This window comes from Bufo gargarizans, chromosome 3 (genome assembly GCF_014858855.1).
Source record: "Bufo gargarizans isolate SCDJY-AF-19 chromosome 3, ASM1485885v1, whole genome shotgun sequence".
Lineage (NCBI taxonomy): Eukaryota > Metazoa > Chordata > Amphibia > Anura > Bufonidae > Bufo > Bufo gargarizans.
The window spans coordinates 115,813,786-115,835,964 of record NC_058082.1 but is presented as its reverse complement, the minus strand read 5'-3'; the positions used below and the strand labels follow the sequence as shown (position 1 = coordinate 115,835,964).

Sequence of the window (22,179 nt, the reverse complement as noted above, 5' to 3'; positions counted from 1 at the left end):
TATAGAGAATATTTTCAGTACATTTAATTTTGTAAAACGGAAATGTATTTTTGTATCCTGTAATCCTGTTACGAAGCGGATGTGGATCCGCTGTGTCACCTGAACAGATTAGATTTAGGGCTGCTCCTAAGAGCGTCATCTAAATGGCCCCCTGGTCTTCACCCTTTAAAGGGGTTAGCCCATCATAGACAATGGGGGCCTATCGCTAGGATATGCCCCCATTGTCTGATAGGTGCGGGTCCCACCGCTGGGACCTGCACCTACAAGGAGAACGGAGCCGGGGAGAGTTGTGGCTGGAGGACCCCGGGTTTCCCGGGGTCCGTCCACCACCAGGCGCAGCTCCCCGCCGCTCCCATTGAAGTGAATGGGAGCGCACCGCGCATGCGCGGCCACCGCTCCCATTCATTTCTATGGGGCCGACTGAAATAGCCGAGCCAGCGCTCGGCTATTTTCGGCGGCTCCATAGAAATGAATGGAGGGCGGCTGCGCATGCGCAGTGCTCCCTCCTCAAGTTTCTCCGCTCCGTTCTGCTTGTAGGTGCGGGTCCCAGCGGTGGGACCCGCACCTATCGGACAATGGGGGCATATCCTAGCGATAGGCACCCATTGTCTATGATGGGATAACCCCTTTTAACCCCTGTACAGGGATCTGCAGGGGAACCACCAGGCTGCTACCTCTTGGAGTAGTCTCTATTCAAGTGACTGCTGACTCGCAGGGATTAGTTAAAACTGTAGTCGGGGACAGGCCAAGGTCAGGGAGATTAGGGTCAGACTAAAAATCTGGCAGAGGTCAGGACAGAAAGTGAAAGGTCAAATCTGGACAACGGGCAGATGAATGTAGAAACGGCACACCTTTGCAGGGCACTAGACAGCTCAAACTTATTTTTCAGGGGAATGTGCCTTCAGTAACCCGGTATATCCAGCCATTATCTGGGGAAGATTAGGAAGTGCGCTGGAGAAAGCGCACCCTACTGGCAGTAAGAGGCTTTGCCACCAAGAAGCAGGCCGTAGCCTGTGTGGGAGGAAAAAAGCAGGATCTACTTCAGTGGCCAAGTCCACTGGGAAGGAGGAGACTGGCGGGTCTGAGCTGCGGGAACAGAGGAAAAGTTGAGCAGGCTAGCAGCCGTGATCACTGGAGAGAGCGTATCTGAGCTGGGCACAGACCAGCGACATAGCAAATCCAATGTCTCTTCATACCTTGCCGTTTAATATGGCATGGTAATCGTAGATGTGACAATGGTGCAATGACTACTGGGAAGTGTTTTTTCAGTAACAAGCTGAAAAACCACAGACACATCCCACCAGTTCAGGGTGTAAATAAAAAATGAAAAGGAGAGTAACGGTAGGATTATCTTTTTATGCAACTAATGGTATGTACCTAACATGGTACACGTGGGCAAGTGATTTCTAAGATTTAAAAAAAAAAAAAAAGGGGTTGGAAACCCTGTTTAATTCACTTTTTTCATAAACAAAATAGTGCTTATACACTGGAATGGTTTTAATATGCTCATTTTCTATGCACATTGACTTTTTTTTTCATTTGGAAAATGAAAAAAAAAAAAAAAAAAAAGGTCAAAGGCGGAATCTGGTTGCTATGAGCCATAGCACAGTTTTCCCATTCCACCAGTTTTGATAAATCTTCCACATTAAGCCCATAGAAATCAATGGTTTGAATTTAAAGTCTTTTTTGTAAAAAAAAAAAATAATAAATAAAAAAAAATTGTGATATTTTTTATTTTTAACTAAAGATTTGAAATATATCAAAAGAAGTAGGAATTATCTTGATAAAAATGCATACGTTTAACAGATGGAAAAATATTGTCTTATGTATCCATCTGTCTCCCATTTACTGCAATGTAAAAAAAAAAGTATACATTTCGATACTTTTTGGTCCTAAAAGGAAAAAAAAAAGTGTGGTATGCTACGTTATTCTATCTTACAAAAAAACGTACAGAAACGTAAACTGTGCCAAACAGAGTATGCACTTTTGAGCTAAATTTGCCCAACTATAATCTATGGTCATGTCAAGCCATAATTTTTCTACATTTTTTCTGTTTACAAATGTATTCTCTTGACGTACAGCAAAAACAAGTCCCTTAGTGTAAAGGCCCCCACGCTCTCCGTTACTCCAATTCCTGTCAAAAAGCGCGTGACGTCTGGAAATCGCGTTCCATGTGTGTGCGTGATTCCCTGTTATGGCCACTGCTTGTCTTGCAGGAGCACACAGCATTATACTGATTTATAATGCTGTGTGCCTCTGCATGACCTTACTGCTACAGAATCATAATGACAGCTTTTTTTCTGTATGATCCTGTATCAGTAAGGTCATGCAAAGGCACACAGCATTATAAATCATGATAATGCCATGCGCTCCTGCAAGACGAGCAGTGTGCAGAACGAAGGATCACGCTCACACATGGAGCGCGATTTCCGGACTGCACGCCTACAGTATGTGTGAAAGAGCCCTAATTTTGGTATTAAATGTATCCTCTAGGCTAGTATTGTGCCAGGATGTGTCATATGATTTAGGCCTCATGCACACGACCATAGTTATGGTCCGCATCCGAGCCGCAGTCTTTGCGGCTCGGATGCGGACCCATTCACTTTAATGGGGCTGCAAAAGATGCGGACAGCACTCCGTGTGCTGTCCGCATCCGTTGCTCCGTTCCGTTGCCACCTAAAAAAAATATAGCATGTCCTATTCTTGTCTGTTTTGCTGACAAGAATAGGCATTTCTTCAATGAGCCGCCCGTTCCGTTCCGCAAATTGCGGAAGGCACACGGACGGCTTCCGTTTTTTGCGGATCCGCGGTTTGCGGACCTCAAACGGAACGGTCGTGTGCATGAGGCCTTACTCATTAGACATCTATATTGTGCTGTATCATGAGCTTTGCTGTTTACTCTGTTGCTTACCATCTGCTGCTGTGCATTTTTTCAGTGTTATTGTTTCTATATTTGCCCATCCGATGTGATATATTTTCTTTGCAGCCTGTGTAACTGTTTAAAGCCCAGAGATGCTTGGTGACGCTAGCATTGCAGTGCTGCTCAGGGATCAAGATGAATTGTGGGTCATATTTATGGTTGGGCTGGCCCCCTAGAGTACCAGAGCATCCTCCGGTGGGCCCAGGCTCTGATACCATATTAGATCCCAAAGATCCAGGAGAAAAAACTCATTTGGCTGCTTTTGGATCCAGTCACATACCACTTGGGTCTATTTGTTTGATTAAAAATCTGTTAAACTTATGGGCCCCAGTTTGACACTTGTCATCTTGTTCCTGATTTTGCATGGAGCTACTGCTGGGCTACCTTGCCCATTGTCACATGACATCTCACTGGTATTCGATGCTGTGCTAGTGTAATATGGCACTGAGTCTTAAAGTTGCTTTGCACCAATTCTCATATATTGCAAAGGCAGAGAAGAAAATCTCCTCACTCTCAGTGATCTGACTTTGGGCGTGAAGAGACGCTGCTGCACACCAAGCGAGACTGTCTGATGCCCACCAAGTATCGTGCACATGTCCCACTAATAGGAATGTCTCGACAGCTGTCCTGTCTGGTGTGCACCAGCATATCTCCATCACCTATGTTAGATTGGGTGGGAGACAGATTGCACAACTCCTCATCATTAAATTAAATTTCAAGATTTTTGTCCTAATTTGCTGATGTCCCGTTCAGAGCCAGTTGCTCATGGATTGGAGAATATAGTTGATGTCATTTCATTATTTATTTCAGCTATCCTTTTCTCCTTAAATAAATGAGACACATTCATTATGAAATAATAATTTGAATGTCTTCACATTTTAAAGGTATCCACAATGTAGAAGGTGTTGCCGTAGATTGGATGGGAAACAATCTGTACTGGACAGATGATGGCCCAAAGAAGACCATTAGTGTGGCCCGCTTAGAAAAGGCATCTCAAACGAGGAAGACTTTAATAGAGGGAATGATGACTCATCCTAGAGCCATTGTGGTTGATCCACTGAATGGGTAGGTTAAGATTTTTTTTATTTTTTATTCGGGTAGACCTTTTTAAGCATGTGCATCATTTCTTTTCAACATGCAGAGACCACTTTGAAGGCTTGTTTCACACTGCCGGCAGCCTGTTTCGGCATAGAATGGCAGGAATCGGCTGGACAAAAACCATTTGTCTGGCCAATTCTCTGCATATTTGCCAGATCACCGCGAGACCCCGTTATAGTTAATGGGGCTGGATGGCATTCCGCTTGCATCTGGCAATATCTGATCCGAAGGCTGCTCCCAGCTGGAACAGCTTCCCTGATTGGCAAAGGCAAATGTGAAACGAGCCTAAGAGGGTTTTCTACATTGACTTTAGATAATGATATTGTGAAGATCAAAAGTTCACTAAATCTGTGTTATTAAGGTGGATGTACTGGACTGATTGGGAAGAAGATCCTAAAGATAGCAAACGTGGGAAGATCGAAAGAGCATGGATGGATGGCTCTAACCGGAACATCTTTGTTACATCGAAGGCTGTTCTCTGGCCTAATGGACTGAGCATAGACATTCCAAGAGAAATTCTGTACTGGGTAGATGCTTTTTATGACCGTATTGAAATGGTGTACCTCAATGGCACTGGTCGCAAGGTAGGGATCATCTTCCTGTAGGCATTATTTTATCTCTGTGCTTTGAAAACGTGTTATTTCCGAATCCTAAAGTAGCAGCATTACTTGTACATCTCTTAGCTACTGGTGTAAAAATGCTGGTGAGGTGGCCCCCAGGTCTGACTTCTGTAAATGCCTATTAGACTGTGCCAGAGGCAAAAGTCACTGAAAAATATACAAAACATGCTGCAGGATACCTGAATATGTGGATGTACGTGGCTACATTTATAAATGAAAAATCATGGAAAATAATGCACTCTTACAATAGATGCAAGCCTTATATATGGACTAAGCCCTCACTCTAATTTGATAAAAATCTGAGACTCTCAGACAATATCTTTTGATCAAAAGACCTCTGTGCCCGCCTACCAGCACCAAGGTGGACTCAGTCAGGAAGGGCCTACTCTAAACCACCTATGCCGTTGGGCATCTACATTTAGGAGAGCAGACCCTGCACATAGTGTGCTGCTCCTAGTTACCTCTGTGTGCATCAACCAACCAATGAGAGGAGGAGCGCACACAGCTATATGTACCACCTAATCAAGATCACCTGTGAGATAGGTGGGGCAAAAAGTGCACAAGAATGCTACTCTCAAGATAAGGCCTTATGCACACAACCGAAGTTCTGGTCCGCATCTGCGGATGCGGACCCATTCACATCAATGGAGCCGCAAAAGATGCGGACAGCACTCAATGTGCTGTCCGCATCCGTTGCTCCGTTCTGTGGGCCCGCAAAAAAAATATAACATGTCCTATTCTTGTCCGTTTTGCGGACAAGAATAGGCATTTTTACAAATGGTCGCCCGTTCCGCAAGTTGCGGAAGGCACACCGGCGTCTTCAGTTTTTTGCGGATCTGCGGTTTGCATATAGCCTAAAATAGGAGTGCATTCACACATGAATACCAAAGGCAAGCCTAATAGACTACCTGTCACTTTTCTACTAACAGAATAATACACTGTACTACATACAAGTACTGCAGTGTATTATATAAGTGATCAAGCGGTCGTGTTTAAAAGTCCCCCTATGGGACTAATAAGTGGTAAAAGTTAGTTTCGTTTTTATAATGTCAAAGTAAAAAAAAAAAAAAAAAACAATTTCCCTGAAAATATATATTTTTTTTTATTTAATGGGGGGAAAAAAGGTTTGGGGGGGGGGGGGGAAAGGGGAAAAACAAACCCTCAACATATTTTAATTATTTTCTCAGTATTTTTCTGACCCGCAGTGAATGTTGTTTTTTGTTGATTTGAAGAGGAAAAAATACAATATTAAAAGCAATCAAAATGTACACTAAAAGGACACAGATAAAAACTACAAGTAGCGTTACAAAAACCAAGTCAAAAGAAGTTAGTGTTTTGGGTCGGTCGTTTTTTTTTTAAAGGATTTTTATTGCGCAAAAGTAGTCAATCTTAAAAAAATTATATATATACTGGTATACACCTACAGTATTTGGTATCGTACTGACCTAGCGAATAAGATTATCATATTATTTATGCCGCAAAGTGAACGTCACAAAATTAAAAATGTAAAAAGACAACGCAAGCGTTTTATTTATTTTTTTATTTCTCCAAAGAAAGAGTTAATAAAACTTAATCAATGAGCTATGTGTACCCCATAATAGTGGCAATAAAAAAATATAAGTTATCCCACCAAAAAAAGCCCTCATATGGCTACATCGATGAAAGACTAAATAAAAAATGATAGGTCTTGAAATGTATGTAACCACAAAAAAAAAAAAAAAAAGAAAAACAAAATTGATTGGTAATGTGCCAAATCGGCTGGTCACTACGGGATTAGGAAAATGCTATGAAACGTTGCATTATCCAGAGAAAGGGCCTCTGACAAAGACCTTTGCGCAGAGTCTTTCTGCATCACGTTCACTTTAACAGGATTCTGGATCCAGTTTCCATATCTGTCAGAGAATTATGCCGCCATTATTTTTTTGACCCTCTATTTTTTACTAATCTTTCGTCGATGGGAAATGGAAATGCTTGTTGTTTTCCTTTTAGGCGGTATATGAAGGTCCAGAGCTAAATCATGCTTTTGGTCTATGCCACTATGGTAACTTCCTCTTCTGGACGGAGTACAGGAGCGGTAGCATTTACCGGTTAGATCAAGCTTCAAAAACAGTCACTTTACTGAGGAACGAGAGACCACCAATCTTTGAAATCCGAATGTACGATGCTCAGCAGCAGCAGGGTGAGTATGTCATAACACTTGGGAATCAAAGACTAAAGTTCTTGTTTTATAGTAAGCCTGTATTACATTGCACGATCCAGCAGGCGATTGTTGGGAGGGAAGTGTTCCCTCTGGCAATCGCTCGCTAGTGGAGGAAACCGCTGCTTTTACATGCAGTGATCTCCTCCGCAGCATGGAGAGAAGTGATCGTTATGCCATCGCCCGTCCCCTTGCTGTCTAGTTTTTTGCTGGCAGCACGATCTGCCACCGTCAAACAAGGATTTTATAAGCATGCCGAAAGATTCTGATTGGCTGATGAACAAGCTTGTTTATTGGGTAATCTGCGGCGGTATTACGCTGCCAGATCATCGCTAACGAGCGTTCCTGCGATTGCTTGTTAAAGATAAACTGACAGTTGGCCACTCTCATTCATCCTTAACTTGTGCTCATACTGTAAGTAGTCTCTTATCTTGAGATAATTGATAGTAAACCAATAGTATTGGTAGACATAACAATACTATTCAGCATTGTCCAAAGTGTGGAGGAGTCATTGGATTGGGCCACGCTGACAATGAAAGAGCTGTGATGTGAATGGTGTCCTTTGTCATAGTCCCTCAGACCCAGCATTGTTCTTGACCAGTCTGGATTTGAGTGTTTCCCCCCTACGCCTTTTGTTGATAAAGTGTTTTGTGCATTTACTAAGCAATGCATATGTTGTTTATATCTGGATGTCTAATTTCTGCTTTCCTTAAAATTAAAGGGACCAGGTCATCATAAAATGGCCTATTTTTTTAAAGCAGGTTTTATGTCAAACATAGGTTAATTCAAAATTCCCATGTCATTATTTTTGTGTGTGTGTGTGTGTATATATATATATATATAATATATATATATATATATATATATATATATATATATCTATCCTGCAGTTTTTACATTGGCCACTAAGCCCAATAATAGCCTGATACGTCTTAGGCTACTTTCACACTAGCGTTCGGGCGGATCCGTTCTGAACGGATCCGCTCATAATAATGCAGACGGAGGCTCCGTTCAGAACGGATCCGTCTGCATTAAAATGGCAAAAAAAAAGCTAAGTGTGAAAATAGCCTCGGACGGATCCGTCCAGACTTTCAATGTAAAGTCAATGGGGGACGGATCCGCTTGAAGATTGAGCCACATTGTGGCATCTTCAAACGGATCCGTCCCCATTGACTTACATTGTAAGTCTGGACGGATCCGCACGCCTCCGCACGGCCAGGCGGACACCCGAACGCTGCAAGCAGCGTTCAGCTGTCCGCCTGTCCGTGCGGAGGCGAGCGGAGCGGAGGCTGAACGCCGCCAGACTGATGCAGTCTGAGCGGATCCGCTCCATTCAGACTGCATCAGGGCTGGACGGCTGCGTTCGGGTCCGCTCGTGAGCCCCTTCAAACGGAGCTCACGAGCGGACCGACGAACGCTAGTGTGAAAGTAGCCTTATTCTGTGGAGATCACTTTTCAGCAGTCCTTTCCTTATCACAAGCAGGAATACAATGAAAGAGAATCTCTCTGTATAGGTAACAGAATCCATTATTCACAGTAGGTGGTCTCACAGCTTATCTACTCACCACCCCTGCACAATGACTTCTGCACCTATCACAGATTATACCTGTCCCATCACTGGACATCTCATGTGTATGGTGCCTATGGTCCATGTGGCTGCTGTAAAGCCTATCTCTTAATGTTGATAACAGCATCTCAGGCAACATGGCTGCCCACATAGTAACGTATATAAAACAGAATAAAATAAAATAAATCTACCATCAGAAAATAGAAACAGATTAGAAAAATGGAATACGTATCACTATCTGGTTTTAATTATTAAAACAAATGGGTCACACCTTCCTCTTGAGAGCTTTCATTTTGTCCAGTGTAAACTTCATGAATATAAAGTAATTTAGGACTATAATTTGGATTCTACAATCCTGTTTTGTCCTTTTGCTTGTTTTTAGTGCACAAAGTTTTTGTTCTCATTTTGATCATTCTGTTTGCGGGGTGACAATTTAATTCAGTTTCATAAACACAAGCTCCATGGGAAATATTCGTAGACTGTACTATTGAGAGCTGTTAAAGCTTAGTGTAGTTAGTCTTCATGCCTTTAATTTGTGCCTTTTGAGTTTCATAGCCATCACTGTTGTTCGAGAAGTGGGGAATTTTCGCTTATTCTCTTCCTTATTTTTATTTTTTATTAATGGTCTTTTTATTTTTTTCTCCCCAATGATTTTTTATTATTTAATGCTTTAATCTTATCGCTAAAAGTTATTTTCTTCTCTTGTTTTTAAAGTGGGCTCCAATGCTTGCCGTGTAAATAATGGCGGATGTAGTAGCCTTTGCTTGGCGGTGCCGGGGGGCAGACAATGCGCTTGTGCGGAAGACCAGATTCTGGATGGTGACAATGTCACCTGTAAAGGTAAAGCTTCATTTTTTTTTTTAATTCTTTAGTGCTCACACTTTTAAAGTGACACGGTACTTTGGTAAAACTTTTGAAATCATTGTGACGTATCAAAGGTTTTGATCGGTGAAGGTCCAAGTGCTGAGCCCCTGCCAGTCGCTAGAATGATAAATGAGAAGTGCTGCAGGAGGTTAAATTCAGATAGGCCTCAAGACTTTCTATTGGGTCTATCTCGCTTCCATCTCCTGCAGTGAAGAGAGAGCGCACTATATGAGCACTTCTCTCTCCTCCTTCTAGCGGTCGGCAGGGGCTCTGCACTCCCATCCCCACCAATCTAAATTTTTGATTTGTCGCTATGTCATTTTGAAAGTTTTCCAAAAGAACAGAGATGCTTTTATTTAAAGTGAGATGTCCTAGATGACGAACCTTCTAGAAGCCAGGACAGCACGAAACATCCTTTTTACACAGGAAAACTGGCTTTCGTAAGAATGCTCATTCCCAATTGTCGTCCAGTGTAAATGACACAAAGCTGGCCATATGTTTTGAGGTAATGATCGGCCTCAATGATCCATGGGGTTGTATGTACTAATGATCCCACCAATTAAGCTGGCTGATCATGCCATCAACATGCAGTTTCGGCTGATGAATGACCGAAATTTTCCAGCATGGCGGATTACATTTTCAGCAGACAAGAGTCTGCCATTGGCGATGGCGAATAAATTGCCTGCACTAGTTTTTCAAATGACAGTCGGACAGAATGGCCGAAATGTTGTGTATGGCCACCTTAGGAGTGTCTCCAGTCTTGCAGACCCAGCAAGCCTGTCCATGTATTACTTAATCTGCCATTTATTTGAATGGCTAGTATGAAATACTAAATAACCCATGCAGTGGCGAGACAGGAGGTTTGTCCTACTTTTAAAGAGGACCTGACAGTGCCTTAAACTTACCTGGTTTAGTAAATCTTCATTCCCAGCGAAGTCAACTTTTCTTAGAACTCTGTATTGTGCCGTTTCTCCTGATGATGTATGAATTCATTGAAAACTGTGTGCTGTTCTCCTCCCCCTTGTCTGTTATTCCCAGTTGTTAATGTATAACATTTCCAGGAAGAATAACAGAGTATTGGCACAACACAGTCATAAGAATAGATGCTCCAGAATTCTAAAGTATTTACTAAAATGGACATATTGGGAAAACCAACAGGTCCTCTATCATTTTAAGATGGCCTCAAAAATTATATTCAATTCATTCCAATCTCAGTCCTTTTATTGGTCTCTTCTGTCATATGGAGAGTCCCCCTTGGCTCAAATAGCCCTTGAATTTATTCCCCCAGACCACAGTTCTTAAGGATGCGGCCATAGCTGTCAGTGATGTCTTGTTGAAATATTATGAAAGCGTCTGACTGAACTGTGGCCACCAATTCAAGCGAAGCCTTTCATTTTGCACTGACCCAGATGCATAAATATAAGCTTGTGAACACCAGGCATTGCCGCCTGTTATTGATTCAGCAGATGGTGCATGTCCGAGGTATATTGTGCATTCGTTTCTGCGTGATTAGAAAGAGGCACCTTACTGATTTTCCTGAGAAAATAGTCAATGGAGATGATGATCCACTTGAATGCTTTCTACAGAAGGGTGGACACCTGTTTTCTTACTTTGTGAAACCAGTGAATAGACAGTGCTTGTATTTACTGTGGTGCATGAACGTTCGTGAACCCTTCGGGATTTTCCATATCTCTGCATGTGTTTGACCTAAAGCTACATCAGGTTTTCACACAAGTCCTAAAAGTAGATAAAGTTAACCAAATCAAACAAATGAGTAAAAAATATAACACTTGGTCATTTATTTATTGAGGAAAATGATCCAATATCGCATGTCTGTGAGATGCAAATGTGTGTGAACCTCTGCTTTCAGTACCTGGGGTGACCCCCTTGTGGAACGATAACTGCAGCTAAACGTTTTCGGTAATAGTCCTGCACATCGACTTACAGACATTTTAGCCCTCTTTACAAAACATCTTCAACTCTGTTATGTTGGTGGCTTTCTCCCATGAACTGCTCACTTCAGGTCCGTCCACAACATTTCTGTTACATTAAAGGGAACCTGTCACCGGGATTTTGGGTATAGAGCTGAGGACATGGGCTGCTAGATGGTCACTAGCACATCTGCAATACCCAGTCCCCATAGCTCTGTGTGCTTTTATTGTGTATAAAAAACGATTTGATACATATGCAAATTAACCTGAGATGAGTCAGAGCTTGAAAATATGACTCTTCTCTGGTCACACAAGTAAGATATGACTCTTTTATGTTAATTTGCATATGTATTAAATAGGTTTTTTTACTCAATAGAAGCACACAGAGCTATGGGGACTGGATATTGCGTATGTGCTAGTGGCCATCTAGCAGCCCATGTCCTCAGCTCTATACCCAAAATCCCGGTGACATGTTCCCTTTAAGTTCAGGACTTTGACTTGGCCATTCTAATATTTTAATTGTATTCTTCTTTACCCATTGTTTGGTTTTATTCTGCTCACAGACGGATATCCCGACATTTTCCTTTAGAATTTACTGGTATAATTCATTCATTGTTCCATCAATGATGGCAAGGCGTCCTGGCTCAGATGCAGCAAAACAGGCCCAAACCATGATACTACCACCACCATGTTTCACAGACAGGATGAAGTTTTTATTTTGGAATGCAGCGTTTTTCCGCAAAACACCTCTCATTTAAACCAAAAAGTTCTATTTTGGTCTCATCTGTCTACAAAACATTGTGGCTTGTGCAGATGATCTTGAGCTACCTGCAGACAGGCTGCAATGTTCTTTTTGGAGAGCAGTGACATAATGGTCTTGAATTTCCTTCATTTGTAAATGATCTGTCTGACTGAGGATTGTTGGAGTTCAAACTCTTTAGGGCTGGTTTAGTAATCTTTTCCAGCCTGATGAGCATCAACAGTCTTCTTCAGAGAGCCTCAGAAATCTCCTTTGTTCATGCTATAATATATTTCCACTGACATGTGTTGTGAAGAGTAGCCTTTAATAGATCCCAGTTTTTTAAAGGGAACCTGTCACATTGATCATGGTGTCTGAGCTGAAGGCAGCATGTTATAGAACAGGAGGAGCTGAGCAGATTGATGTATAGCTTTGTGGGGAAAAATTCAGTAAAACCTGATAAATTAATTTATAGATGTAAATTACTGCTCATTCTAGACTGTGCAGTTAAGTGATTGACAGCTATCTCTGTATACACAGTCATAGAGGGAAGACTGTCAATCATTGATAAGACCGCCTCCATGACTTCAAAGCTCAGAATGAGCAGGAATTTATAAGAATAAATGAAAACTTTTACTGAATCTTTTCTCTTAAAACTATATATCAATGTGCTCCACTCCCCCTGCTCTATAACATGCTGCCTGCAGATTAGACACCATGTTGAGCCTGGAAGGTTCCCTTTAAATAAGACAGATCACCCAATCACACCTGATTGTCATTTTATAAATTGAAAACTCCTGAATACGGATTGTGTCAGAATCTGTTCAGGAAAAAACTCATGGTTTGCACGCAAGTTCAGTCAGTTCTATCTACATTGTATTCAGTGTTAAAGTTTTGTCCATGCGGGTGCGATCAGTTTTTGATGTATTGTTCACGCTAGTCCAAAAAAAAATATAAGGATAACCATCTACATCTGCAATCCGTTTTTCACTGAAGCACCATTCACTTCTATGGAACCAGAGCTGCGCAATTTTAACGCAGGATATACAACATGCTGTGATTTTTCCTGAATGCAGAAACGATGCTCATGTGCACAGAACCATTGAAATTAATGGGTCAGGATTCAGTCCAGATGCAATGCGTTTGCTTCACGCATCACACCCAGACGGAAAACTGGCTCATGTAAAAGAGTTCTAAAGGTTCACATACTTAGAGACTATATGATATTAGATCTTTTCCTCAATAATTAAATGACCAAGAATAATATTTGACTACTTTTAGAATGTGTGTGAAAATCTGATGTTGTTTTAGGTCAAATTTATGTAGAAATATAGAAAATTCTGAAGGGTTCACACACTTTCAAGCACCACTGTAACCTTATTTTTATTTGTAGAAAATACAACTTTTATTGTAAGTACTGTATATATGTTCATAAATGGTCTTTGTCTAGAAATAAATAAATGAAAAATGTTTTCTGGTATTGGCTTATTAATGGCCTATCCTGAGGATATAAGGTCAATGGGAGATCCAACTCTTTGACCCCCCATTGATCAGATGTTTGAAGGGGCCTCGGCTTGAGCGATGCAGCCTCTTCTTGTTTACTTTGGTCCAACCATTTAAAAGCTTTTGAAGTCCACGAACACTTGGAATTGGAGCCTTTTTTTAAATTATTATTGCATTTTACAAATATTGAGCTATATAGACGGTCATTTTTTTAAATTGGTCTTTATGAAACATTTTCAGAAGTTTTTGTCCTGTAGGGTTAAGTTTCAGCCTATCTACCGATTACCTTACTTTCAGATTCACATTGAGCTGTCATGTTGCTGTTCCAAGGGCTGGATGCATAGCCACTATCTCTGAATTCCTGACAGCTTATAAACACTTATTTATTTAAGCCATTCTCTTCTCTGTTTCATAAGACTGTAGCTATAATGAGTTACTGTGAGCTGTCAGGGATTCACAGATAAGGGCTAAACGTCTAGCTACAAGGGCTACACATGGAGCCGTCAGAACAGCAATATGATGGCTCAGTGGGAAACTGAAAATGAGATGCTCTGCAGATAGGCGGCAACTTTTCACCCAGTCAGCCCCCCCTGACATGAGCATCTGAGCAGTTCATGCTCTGATGCTCTCCTTTGCCCTGCGCTAAATCGCGCAGGGAAAAGGCATTTTTAAGAAGGGCCGGTGATGTATCGGGGCTCTCCATGGGGCTGCCAGGAAGCCTGGCGACGTCACCGGCACTGATGGGCGGGCTTTAGCGCTACCCTAGCCAGTAAAACTGATGTCACCGAAAACTCTGCCGGGCGGAAGCATGTTATGATGAACAAAAGAGCCAGCGCCCTGCGCGATCTAGCGCAGGGCAAGGGAGCGCATCGTAGCACGAGATGCTCTGATGCTAGCCTCAGGGGGGCTGCCTGGGTGAAAATAAGGGTATGTCTGGGTACGACAAACTGTTGAATTTTTTTTTTTTATTAAGACCAACTGAAAAAAATAAAAAAATTTAATGATTAAAATACAATCATAAAAAATTGTCCCAAAGGTGTTCATAGTAAAAAGGACAAAGTTGCAATACCCTGCACTGTGGCTACCGGTATATAGTGACAAAATTGCAGCACTGACATGAGTGTCTTGTCCCCTTCAAACAGCTGATCGGTGGGGTCTGATATTGGTGACCTATAATAATGATAGGCCATCAATATTCTAATCCTAGAAACATGTTTAATTTTTGTTTATAATCAATATGAAGAATAATCTAGTCCCTACTGCTCACCTTTATAGCTAGGCAGGGGTCGAGTGGAGGGGGAACGCATGGGAACGGCGTTCCTGCACTATTTTCATGGCAGGAACGCCGTTCCCTTTCAGCCTCAAGTCAGGAGAACATGGCTGAATCAGATTCACAGGGGGAGACGGAGCGCACTGTGCAGGGCAGGCTAAGGGAGGAGGGGCGGCTTCAGTTGAGAGGAATCTGTCTGTGCCGCTGCCTGCGACTCCTCTCATGGCGCCCCGCCCCCTAATGACATCATCTCCTTCACTACGAGATCATTCATTTAGAATGTCTTTTAGAAAAGTTTGTCCTAGGATTCGAACTCACGACCTCTACACATCAGAGGAAGGCATTTACCCTCACAGCCATGAAAGCTGTCTAGGTAGTTGCTTAAAAAAAATAATATAAGACTTCTACTTATACCTAGTGTACTGATACCTAGTGTACAACCATACACATGACAGCTGCCCACTGTGTATGGATGTAGCAGAGCTGGGTGTGTTGGGGCAGCTGTCATGTGTATGGTTGTACACTAGGTATCAGTACACTAGGTATAAGTAGAAGTCTTAGTTTTTTTTTTTAAGCAGCTACCTAGACAGCTTTTATGGCTGTGAGGGTAAATGCCTTGCCTCTGATGTGTAGAGGTCATGAGTTCGAATCCCAAGACAAACTTTTCTAAAAGTGTTTTTTTTTTTATAAGACTTCTACTGATACCTAGTTTACTGATACCTAGTGTACAACCATACACATGACAGCTGCCCACTGTGTATGGATGTAGCAGAGCTGGGTGTGTTGGGGCAGCTGTCATGTGTATGGTTGTACACTAGGTATCAGTACACTAGGTATAAGTAGAAGTCTTAGTTTTTTTTTTTTTTAAGCAACTACCTCAACAGCTTTTATGGCTGTGAGGGTAAATGCCTTGCCTGTAATGTGTAGAGGTCATGAGTTCGAATCCCAGGACAAACTTTTCTAAAAGTGTTTTTTTTTTCTTTTTCTGATACTTCTACTGATACCTAGTGTACTGATACCTAGTGTACAACCATACACATGACAGCTGCCCCAACACACCCAGCTCTGCTACATCCATACACAGTGGGCAAAGTTACCTACAGTAGAAGTCTTATATTTTTTTTTTTTTAAAGTAACAAGCTAGACAGCTTTCATAGCTGTGAGGGCATATGCCTGGCTTCTCCTGTGTAGAGGTCATGAGATTGAATCCCAGGACAAACTTTTCTAAAAGTGTTATTTTTTTTATTTATTTTTTTAGTCCGCAGCGGCACAAATTACAGCATGCTAGATTTTCTGTGCTTTTTTTATTTTTTGGAGGGGGGGGGGGGGTTGCAGTGGATCTTGGGTGAGTTCCCACACTTTTTTTCCCAGGACTTGACCCCTGTAGCTAGGGAATATTCAAGCTGAATGTCAGGCTCGTACAATATCATTAGTGATAAGTGACCCCAGATCTCTGCCACAGATGTGGACATGAACATGTACAATCAGCATTTAATGTATTCCCTGAACAAATTACACAGTAAAGTCTTATATCTCCAGATTTTAATTAGGTTCCTCCCAAGTTGGATTCTTATTTCGATAAGCAAGCTGCAGGGTTAACATACCAATATTTTATTCTTTTTCAAGCCAATCCATCATATATCCCTCCTCCTCAATGTCAGCCTGGGGAGTTTGCCTGCAAGAACAGCCGCTGTATCCAGGAACGCTGGAAGTGTGATGGAGACAATGATTGTCTAGACAACAGTGACGAAGCTCCTGATCTATGCCGTAAGTAGAGATTGGTAGTGGTAGCATGTCTTCAACTTTGATGTGCATTCAACAACAAGATCTTAGACCTTCATGCTGATAGATACTTATCCTAATGTGTGCCATGCTTATTAATCCAAAAAATCTAGTCAGTTTCTGCAATATAGATTTTTCGAAGATAGTTTAGATGGGACATCTATAGTTAGACATTGCAGTTCCTTCTGATGTCACTTATGAAAGGCTTCTCACTACTAGTACTAGAATTTGTCTCACAGGCAACAGAACATTTTGACCGCCTGGCTCTCAGAATTTAGTACTAACAGATTGCTTCTGCTCTACTCTTAACATATCGGTCACAAAGAAAGCACAATACGTCCTGTGCTTCTTGGCTGATGTGATAGACCCTGGACTAGTATGCACCACTCAGCCCTAAAAACCACTGACGGGTGACGTGAATAACCTTGATTGTCTCATGACAATGATATCTGTCAAGGGATGGGATCTATTGGGCAGCAAGTGAACAGTCAGTTCATAAAGCATTAGGATCTGAGCAGTTTTGACCAGAACTGAACTGTGATGGCTAGACAACTGGGTTAAAACATCTGTAAATTAGCAGGTTTAACAAGAAATGCCTGGTATGCAGTAGCACCTACCAAAGATGGACAATCGGTGAACCCACAACGAGGTACTGGGCACCCAAGACTTATTGTTTCCCCCTTCCCCGCCTGGTCTGATCCTGCAGAATAGCTACTGTAAATTATTGAAAAACTTACTGCGTGCTATGTAGCCGCTAATCAGTGTCCTTGTTGAGTCATGTCCACTGCTGAAAGCACCTACAATGGGTACGTGAGCATCAAAACTGGAACATGGAACAATAGAAGAAGGGGTTCTGGTTTGATAAATCCTTTTACATCAAGTGGGCAGTCGTGTGCAATGATTACCCTGTGAACAGGGTGGCACCAGGATGCACTATGAGACAGATAAGAACCATTTCCCCCATCTAGTCTGCCCAATATACTGAATACTATGGATAGCCCCTGGCCCTATCTTATATGAAGGATGGCCTTATGCCTATCCCATGCATGCTTAACAAAGACAAACTGGAGACAAAAAGTGATGCTCTAGGCCAGGGATGGCCAACCTGAGGCCCTCCAGCTGTTGCAAAACTATAACGCCCATCATGCCCGGACAGTCTACAGCTATCAGCCTACAGCAGGGCATGGTGGGAGTTGTAGTTTTACGGCAGCTGGAGAGCCGCAGGTTGGCCATGCCTGCTCTAGGCAATGCTCTGTTGAGAAACCTTGGGTCGTGGTATTCATAGTTTGGGGTTAGTTTGCCATGTACCACCTACCTAAACATTATACAGACCAAGTACACCAATTCATGCAATGATATTCCTTAATTGTAGTTGCTTTATTCTTCAAGATAATGTTCTAGCTGCATTGCAAAAAAAAATTAGGAATAGTTGCCCCTTGCTGACCACCTGTTGACTGTATATATTTGGGCGGCTGGCATATTTCTCTGCACGGACGCAGAGATTGCAACTGCACGCTAATCGTGAAGCGGTGAGAGCAGGGAGCTTGCTATCAGTGACAGTAGGTCTCTCCATAAAGAAGGCGAGGATTATCCCCCCCGCCTTCCCCATTGCTCTATATACATTGCTAAATGAGCACTGTATACAGAGGTAAGTAAGAGCAAAACGCATACGGTCGTTTGCCTGTAGCTTAAGGCTTATATCCACACAACCGCATGTCTTTTGTGGTTCGCAAATTGCGGATCTGCAAAAAAATAAAACGGATGACACAGCATTATTATTATTTTTTTTTTTTTTGCGGATCCATTGTAACAATGCCGAAAATGGACAAGAATAGGACATGTTGTATTTTTTTTTTTTTTTTGCGGGGCTACGGAACGGACATACCGATGCGGACAGCACACAGTGTGCTGTCCGCTTTTTTGGCGGACCCATTGAAATATCCAGAAAAAAAAACGGAACGTACAATGAAACAAATACCGTTTGTGTGCATGTAGCCTCAAGAACAAACATAACAAGATTTTAGATGGTGACTTGGCCTCCAAATTCCCCAGCTCTCAATCCAACTGAGCATTTGTGGAATATGCTAGAAAAAGTCCAGTCCAATGAAGTCCTATCTCCCAATTTCCTGCAAATGTCATTGGTACAGGACACCCGTAGAGGTCTTGTGGAGTCCGTGCCTTGACGGGTCAGAGTTGTTTTGGCACTACCAACGGAGGGTCTACTGTACACAATGTTAGGCAGGTGGTAATAATACCATGGCTGATGGGTGTAATGTCATCTATGGCATGACAAGAATTGATTGAAGAAAATCTGAAAAAACTAATAAGAGATCAAAGCTCTTTTACATCCCAGCAGAACTGGCTTCACAATTGCTATGAGGCATGTGCTTGTAATGTGGTTCAGCACAACAGCTTAGAGTTTAAGGACATTTGAGCTGTGACACCTGGAATGTTATTGATACCTTGACTATAAGAACAGTTATCTGTAATTTTCTGTCTTAATGGCACACTTGTCCCTCTGGGTGAAATTTTCTGGCGCTCTACAAGCACATTAGGCTCTTAATTGCTGTTGCAGACGTAGATGCCGCTGCAAAGGTTGTCCGCTACAGAGTGTGCACATCATAGCAATTACATCTCTTACTTGGGGAAGATAACTATGTTTTCTGTGCCATGAATGTAATAAACTCAAAGTAGTGGAGATCAAAAAAGTATTTCCCAGAGCGTAGAAAGGAGCCATCACCTTAGTTCTTACTTATTTTCCTTTATCTTTCCCTTCTGCTATGAAGCACATTGGTTGGGCTTCCGCTTCTTATACATTGTTTCAGTTAGTTTACAGATGATGTGCCCCTACACGTTTCTGGACATTTTCTAATGGATTTATGTATGTTTATTGAGGGGTAATTTATGTCCAGAAAAGTAGGCCAGCTCCCAGGAGCTTCCATTATTAATGTACTGTTGATGCTTGCAGCTCGCAACTTTTAAAAATGTGTTGGTTCCTGCCTCCATGTGATGTACTCTCATACATACAGATTTATGTAAGAATAATGGAGTGAAAAAGTCGCAAATTTTTGCGCAATCGCTAAAACTGCACAAAAATGGGTGACTTTTTCCGGCTCTGCGCTATGCTCGGCAGTTTTTTTAAAGTGGGCGTGTTTTCTTATGTAAAGGAATCTCTAGACAGATTTACTATTGCGACGATTTAAAAAGTCTAAAAAAATTACACAATTTCACTCCAGTGAGGACCATGCTTATCTTATGTGAGTTTTTTAATTGGAACATGTGACTTTTTCGTAAAGACATGTGACTTTTGTAAAGCCGCATGCTGATGGATAAACTGCTACCATAAACCACATTTGTTATAGTCTTAATAGGTTGATCATAAATCTGACTTGGCTAAAACTGACTTTAGCCATATGTGAAAGTGGAGTGAGCTGTCAGTCATGATAAATCTGGCCCATAGTGCCTAATTACCAGCATCCTACAGGGTGATGCTGAAATAAAACGGTCAAATAGCCCTTCAATACAGATCTCTACATGCCTGTGCTAACGAGTACCACCATACACTGCACAAATGAGATACTTGCCAAATAATAGCCCCATACATAAAGCAACAGTGCCATATATTATCTAATAATAATGGTGAGTCCAAAATATTAAGGTCCCTAGTGTTGCCCCTGTAAGCAGATATATAGGACATATGGACAGAGGTTTTCAGGAGACTACATCTTTAAAGTGTTGTCTCTTACCTCCCAGGTGAAGAAAAAAATGCAATTCATCTGATCATTCTGTCCCCAATATCATCTGTTGGGGGAGAGTAGGGAGCTCCCCATACATTTAGATTGTCAGCTGATCCTCCTGAAAATTCACTTGTGTATGAGGGCCTTTAAATGTTTGGTAAGATAAGACCTGTAGGTGAAAGGAATACTCTTTTTTAAATAATCGTCTGTATCTTGCAGGACTCAAACACACATAGTAGTCAGCCATTGTGGTTTTCACAATGAGTGAATCCAGTATTTGCTACCCATCCGCTTTTTCTTTTGAATCATGATATAGTTCTTTCCATTGAATGCTCTCACACCTGCTTGGCTTTGACGGAACGTTCAGACGTCTGCAGTGTTTTCTTAAAAACGGTCTTGTCTTTATCTAGATCAACACACTTGTCCATCTGATCGATTCAAGTGTGAGAATAACAGATGCATCCCCAACCGCTGGCTGTGTGATGGCGACAATGACTGTGGCAATGGAGAAGATGAATCCAACTCTACGTGTTCAGGTGAATGTCATGTACACATGATAGTATCTGAACACCTCTATTATATTTGTCATCCTTGTTCACTCACTGGTTCCCCTTCACTGACAATTCACCCACCTTCTGCCTTACAGCCCGTACCTGCCCTCCTAACCAGTTCTCCTGTGCTAGCGGTCGTTGTATCCCAACTTCTTGGACTTGTGATTTAGACGATGACTGTGGTGACCGTTCCGATGAATCCTCTTCATGTGGTGAGTTAATGCTTCTCCAAACTATATATAAAAAAAAAAAAACTCTAAACCTAAGATGACAAAAACAAAAAAGTCAGGTTTCTTCTAAGTTGGTCTACTGGGTATGCCAATGGAGTAACGTGTCACTACTCCATGCAGGTGTCGTGTTCTAGAGCAGGGATGCCCAACCTGCGGTCCTCCAGCTGTTGTAAAGCTACAAATTCCAGTATACCTGGACAGCCAACAGCTATTATGGCATGCTGAGAGTTGTAGTTTTGCAACAGCTGGAGGGCCGCAAGTTGAGCATCTCATATGGAGCTCCATACATTGGAGTATATGGGGGGAAAAAACTATGTAAACCAGACAAAAACAAACTTTAGATGTTTGCCACTGAGCTGATTCAGAAGAAAATTGGTAACCACAGAAGGTCTTGTGGAGGCAAGCTCAACCAGTCTTGTAAAGCTTTGCATCACGGTTTGAAAAGCTTCCCCGATGCTCTATAGGCGATTCTTACAATCCCTGTATTTGTTTCAGTTTATTTACATTAAAGTAGTTTTCTTTGTCACGGGGAAGTGACATTATATGATGCTGATTCCGCTCTTCTCTCATTGTGAGACTTTTTGCTTGAGAGGCTTTTTGTCATGTTAATGTACTTTTTGTGTGGGATTTTGTCTTATTCTTTTATTCCCTTAAACTGGCCCCATTGAAACTTTACCAGAATCACGAGTTCACTCACTTGTTGGATAGCTGAGAAGTCTACTAATGTAATTCCTCATTATTTACCATAGAAAATCTATGTCGGTGTGCAATTTACTATCTTATCCGAGCTGCTAAATAGGAATGAAAACATTTGAAGGGTTTATCTGTATTCTGGGAGTGCTTATGATAGTGTTCAGTGTGTTTTTATGGATGTGTTCCCCACAATGTATCCACTCCCTTCTCGTAGTATAGCACAGTACTCTGGAGCATTCTTCATGCTGTGTTTGCTTTTCTCAGAGAGATTGCAACAGACTAAAAGGTGGGTTCAGGCCAGAGGCGGGCACCCAAGAACTAATGGCAGGTTTACACTGCCCGGTTGTTGGGCAGATCTTCAGGGACAACCGTTTGTGTAAAGGTGTCGCCGATCAACTGTTAAATGAGCAAAACATGCGGGGTGTCCCAGACAGTGTCAGACTGTGCAAGGACACCCCCAACTGGTTAACACCCTGC

General features: G+C 41.9%; 1 protein-coding gene across 1 annotated transcript in view; it reads left to right on the top strand.

Moving 5' to 3' along the window:
* The window catches only part of LRP1 (LDL receptor related protein 1), a 275,009-nt gene that overhangs the window by 130,486 nt on the left and 122,344 nt on the right, over positions 1–22,179 (top strand). The window contains exons 12-18 of the mRNA XM_044283959.1: positions 3,805–3,985; positions 4,380–4,602; positions 6,628–6,817; positions 9,117–9,242; positions 16,336–16,476; positions 20,639–20,764; positions 20,875–20,991. Of these exons, the coding sequence (XP_044139894.1) occupies positions 3,805–3,985; positions 4,380–4,602; positions 6,628–6,817; positions 9,117–9,242; positions 16,336–16,476; positions 20,639–20,764; positions 20,875–20,991 (1,104 nt within the window). The remainder of the gene's footprint in view (positions 1–3,804; positions 3,986–4,379; positions 4,603–6,627; positions 6,818–9,116; positions 9,243–16,335; positions 16,477–20,638; positions 20,765–20,874; positions 20,992–22,179) is intronic.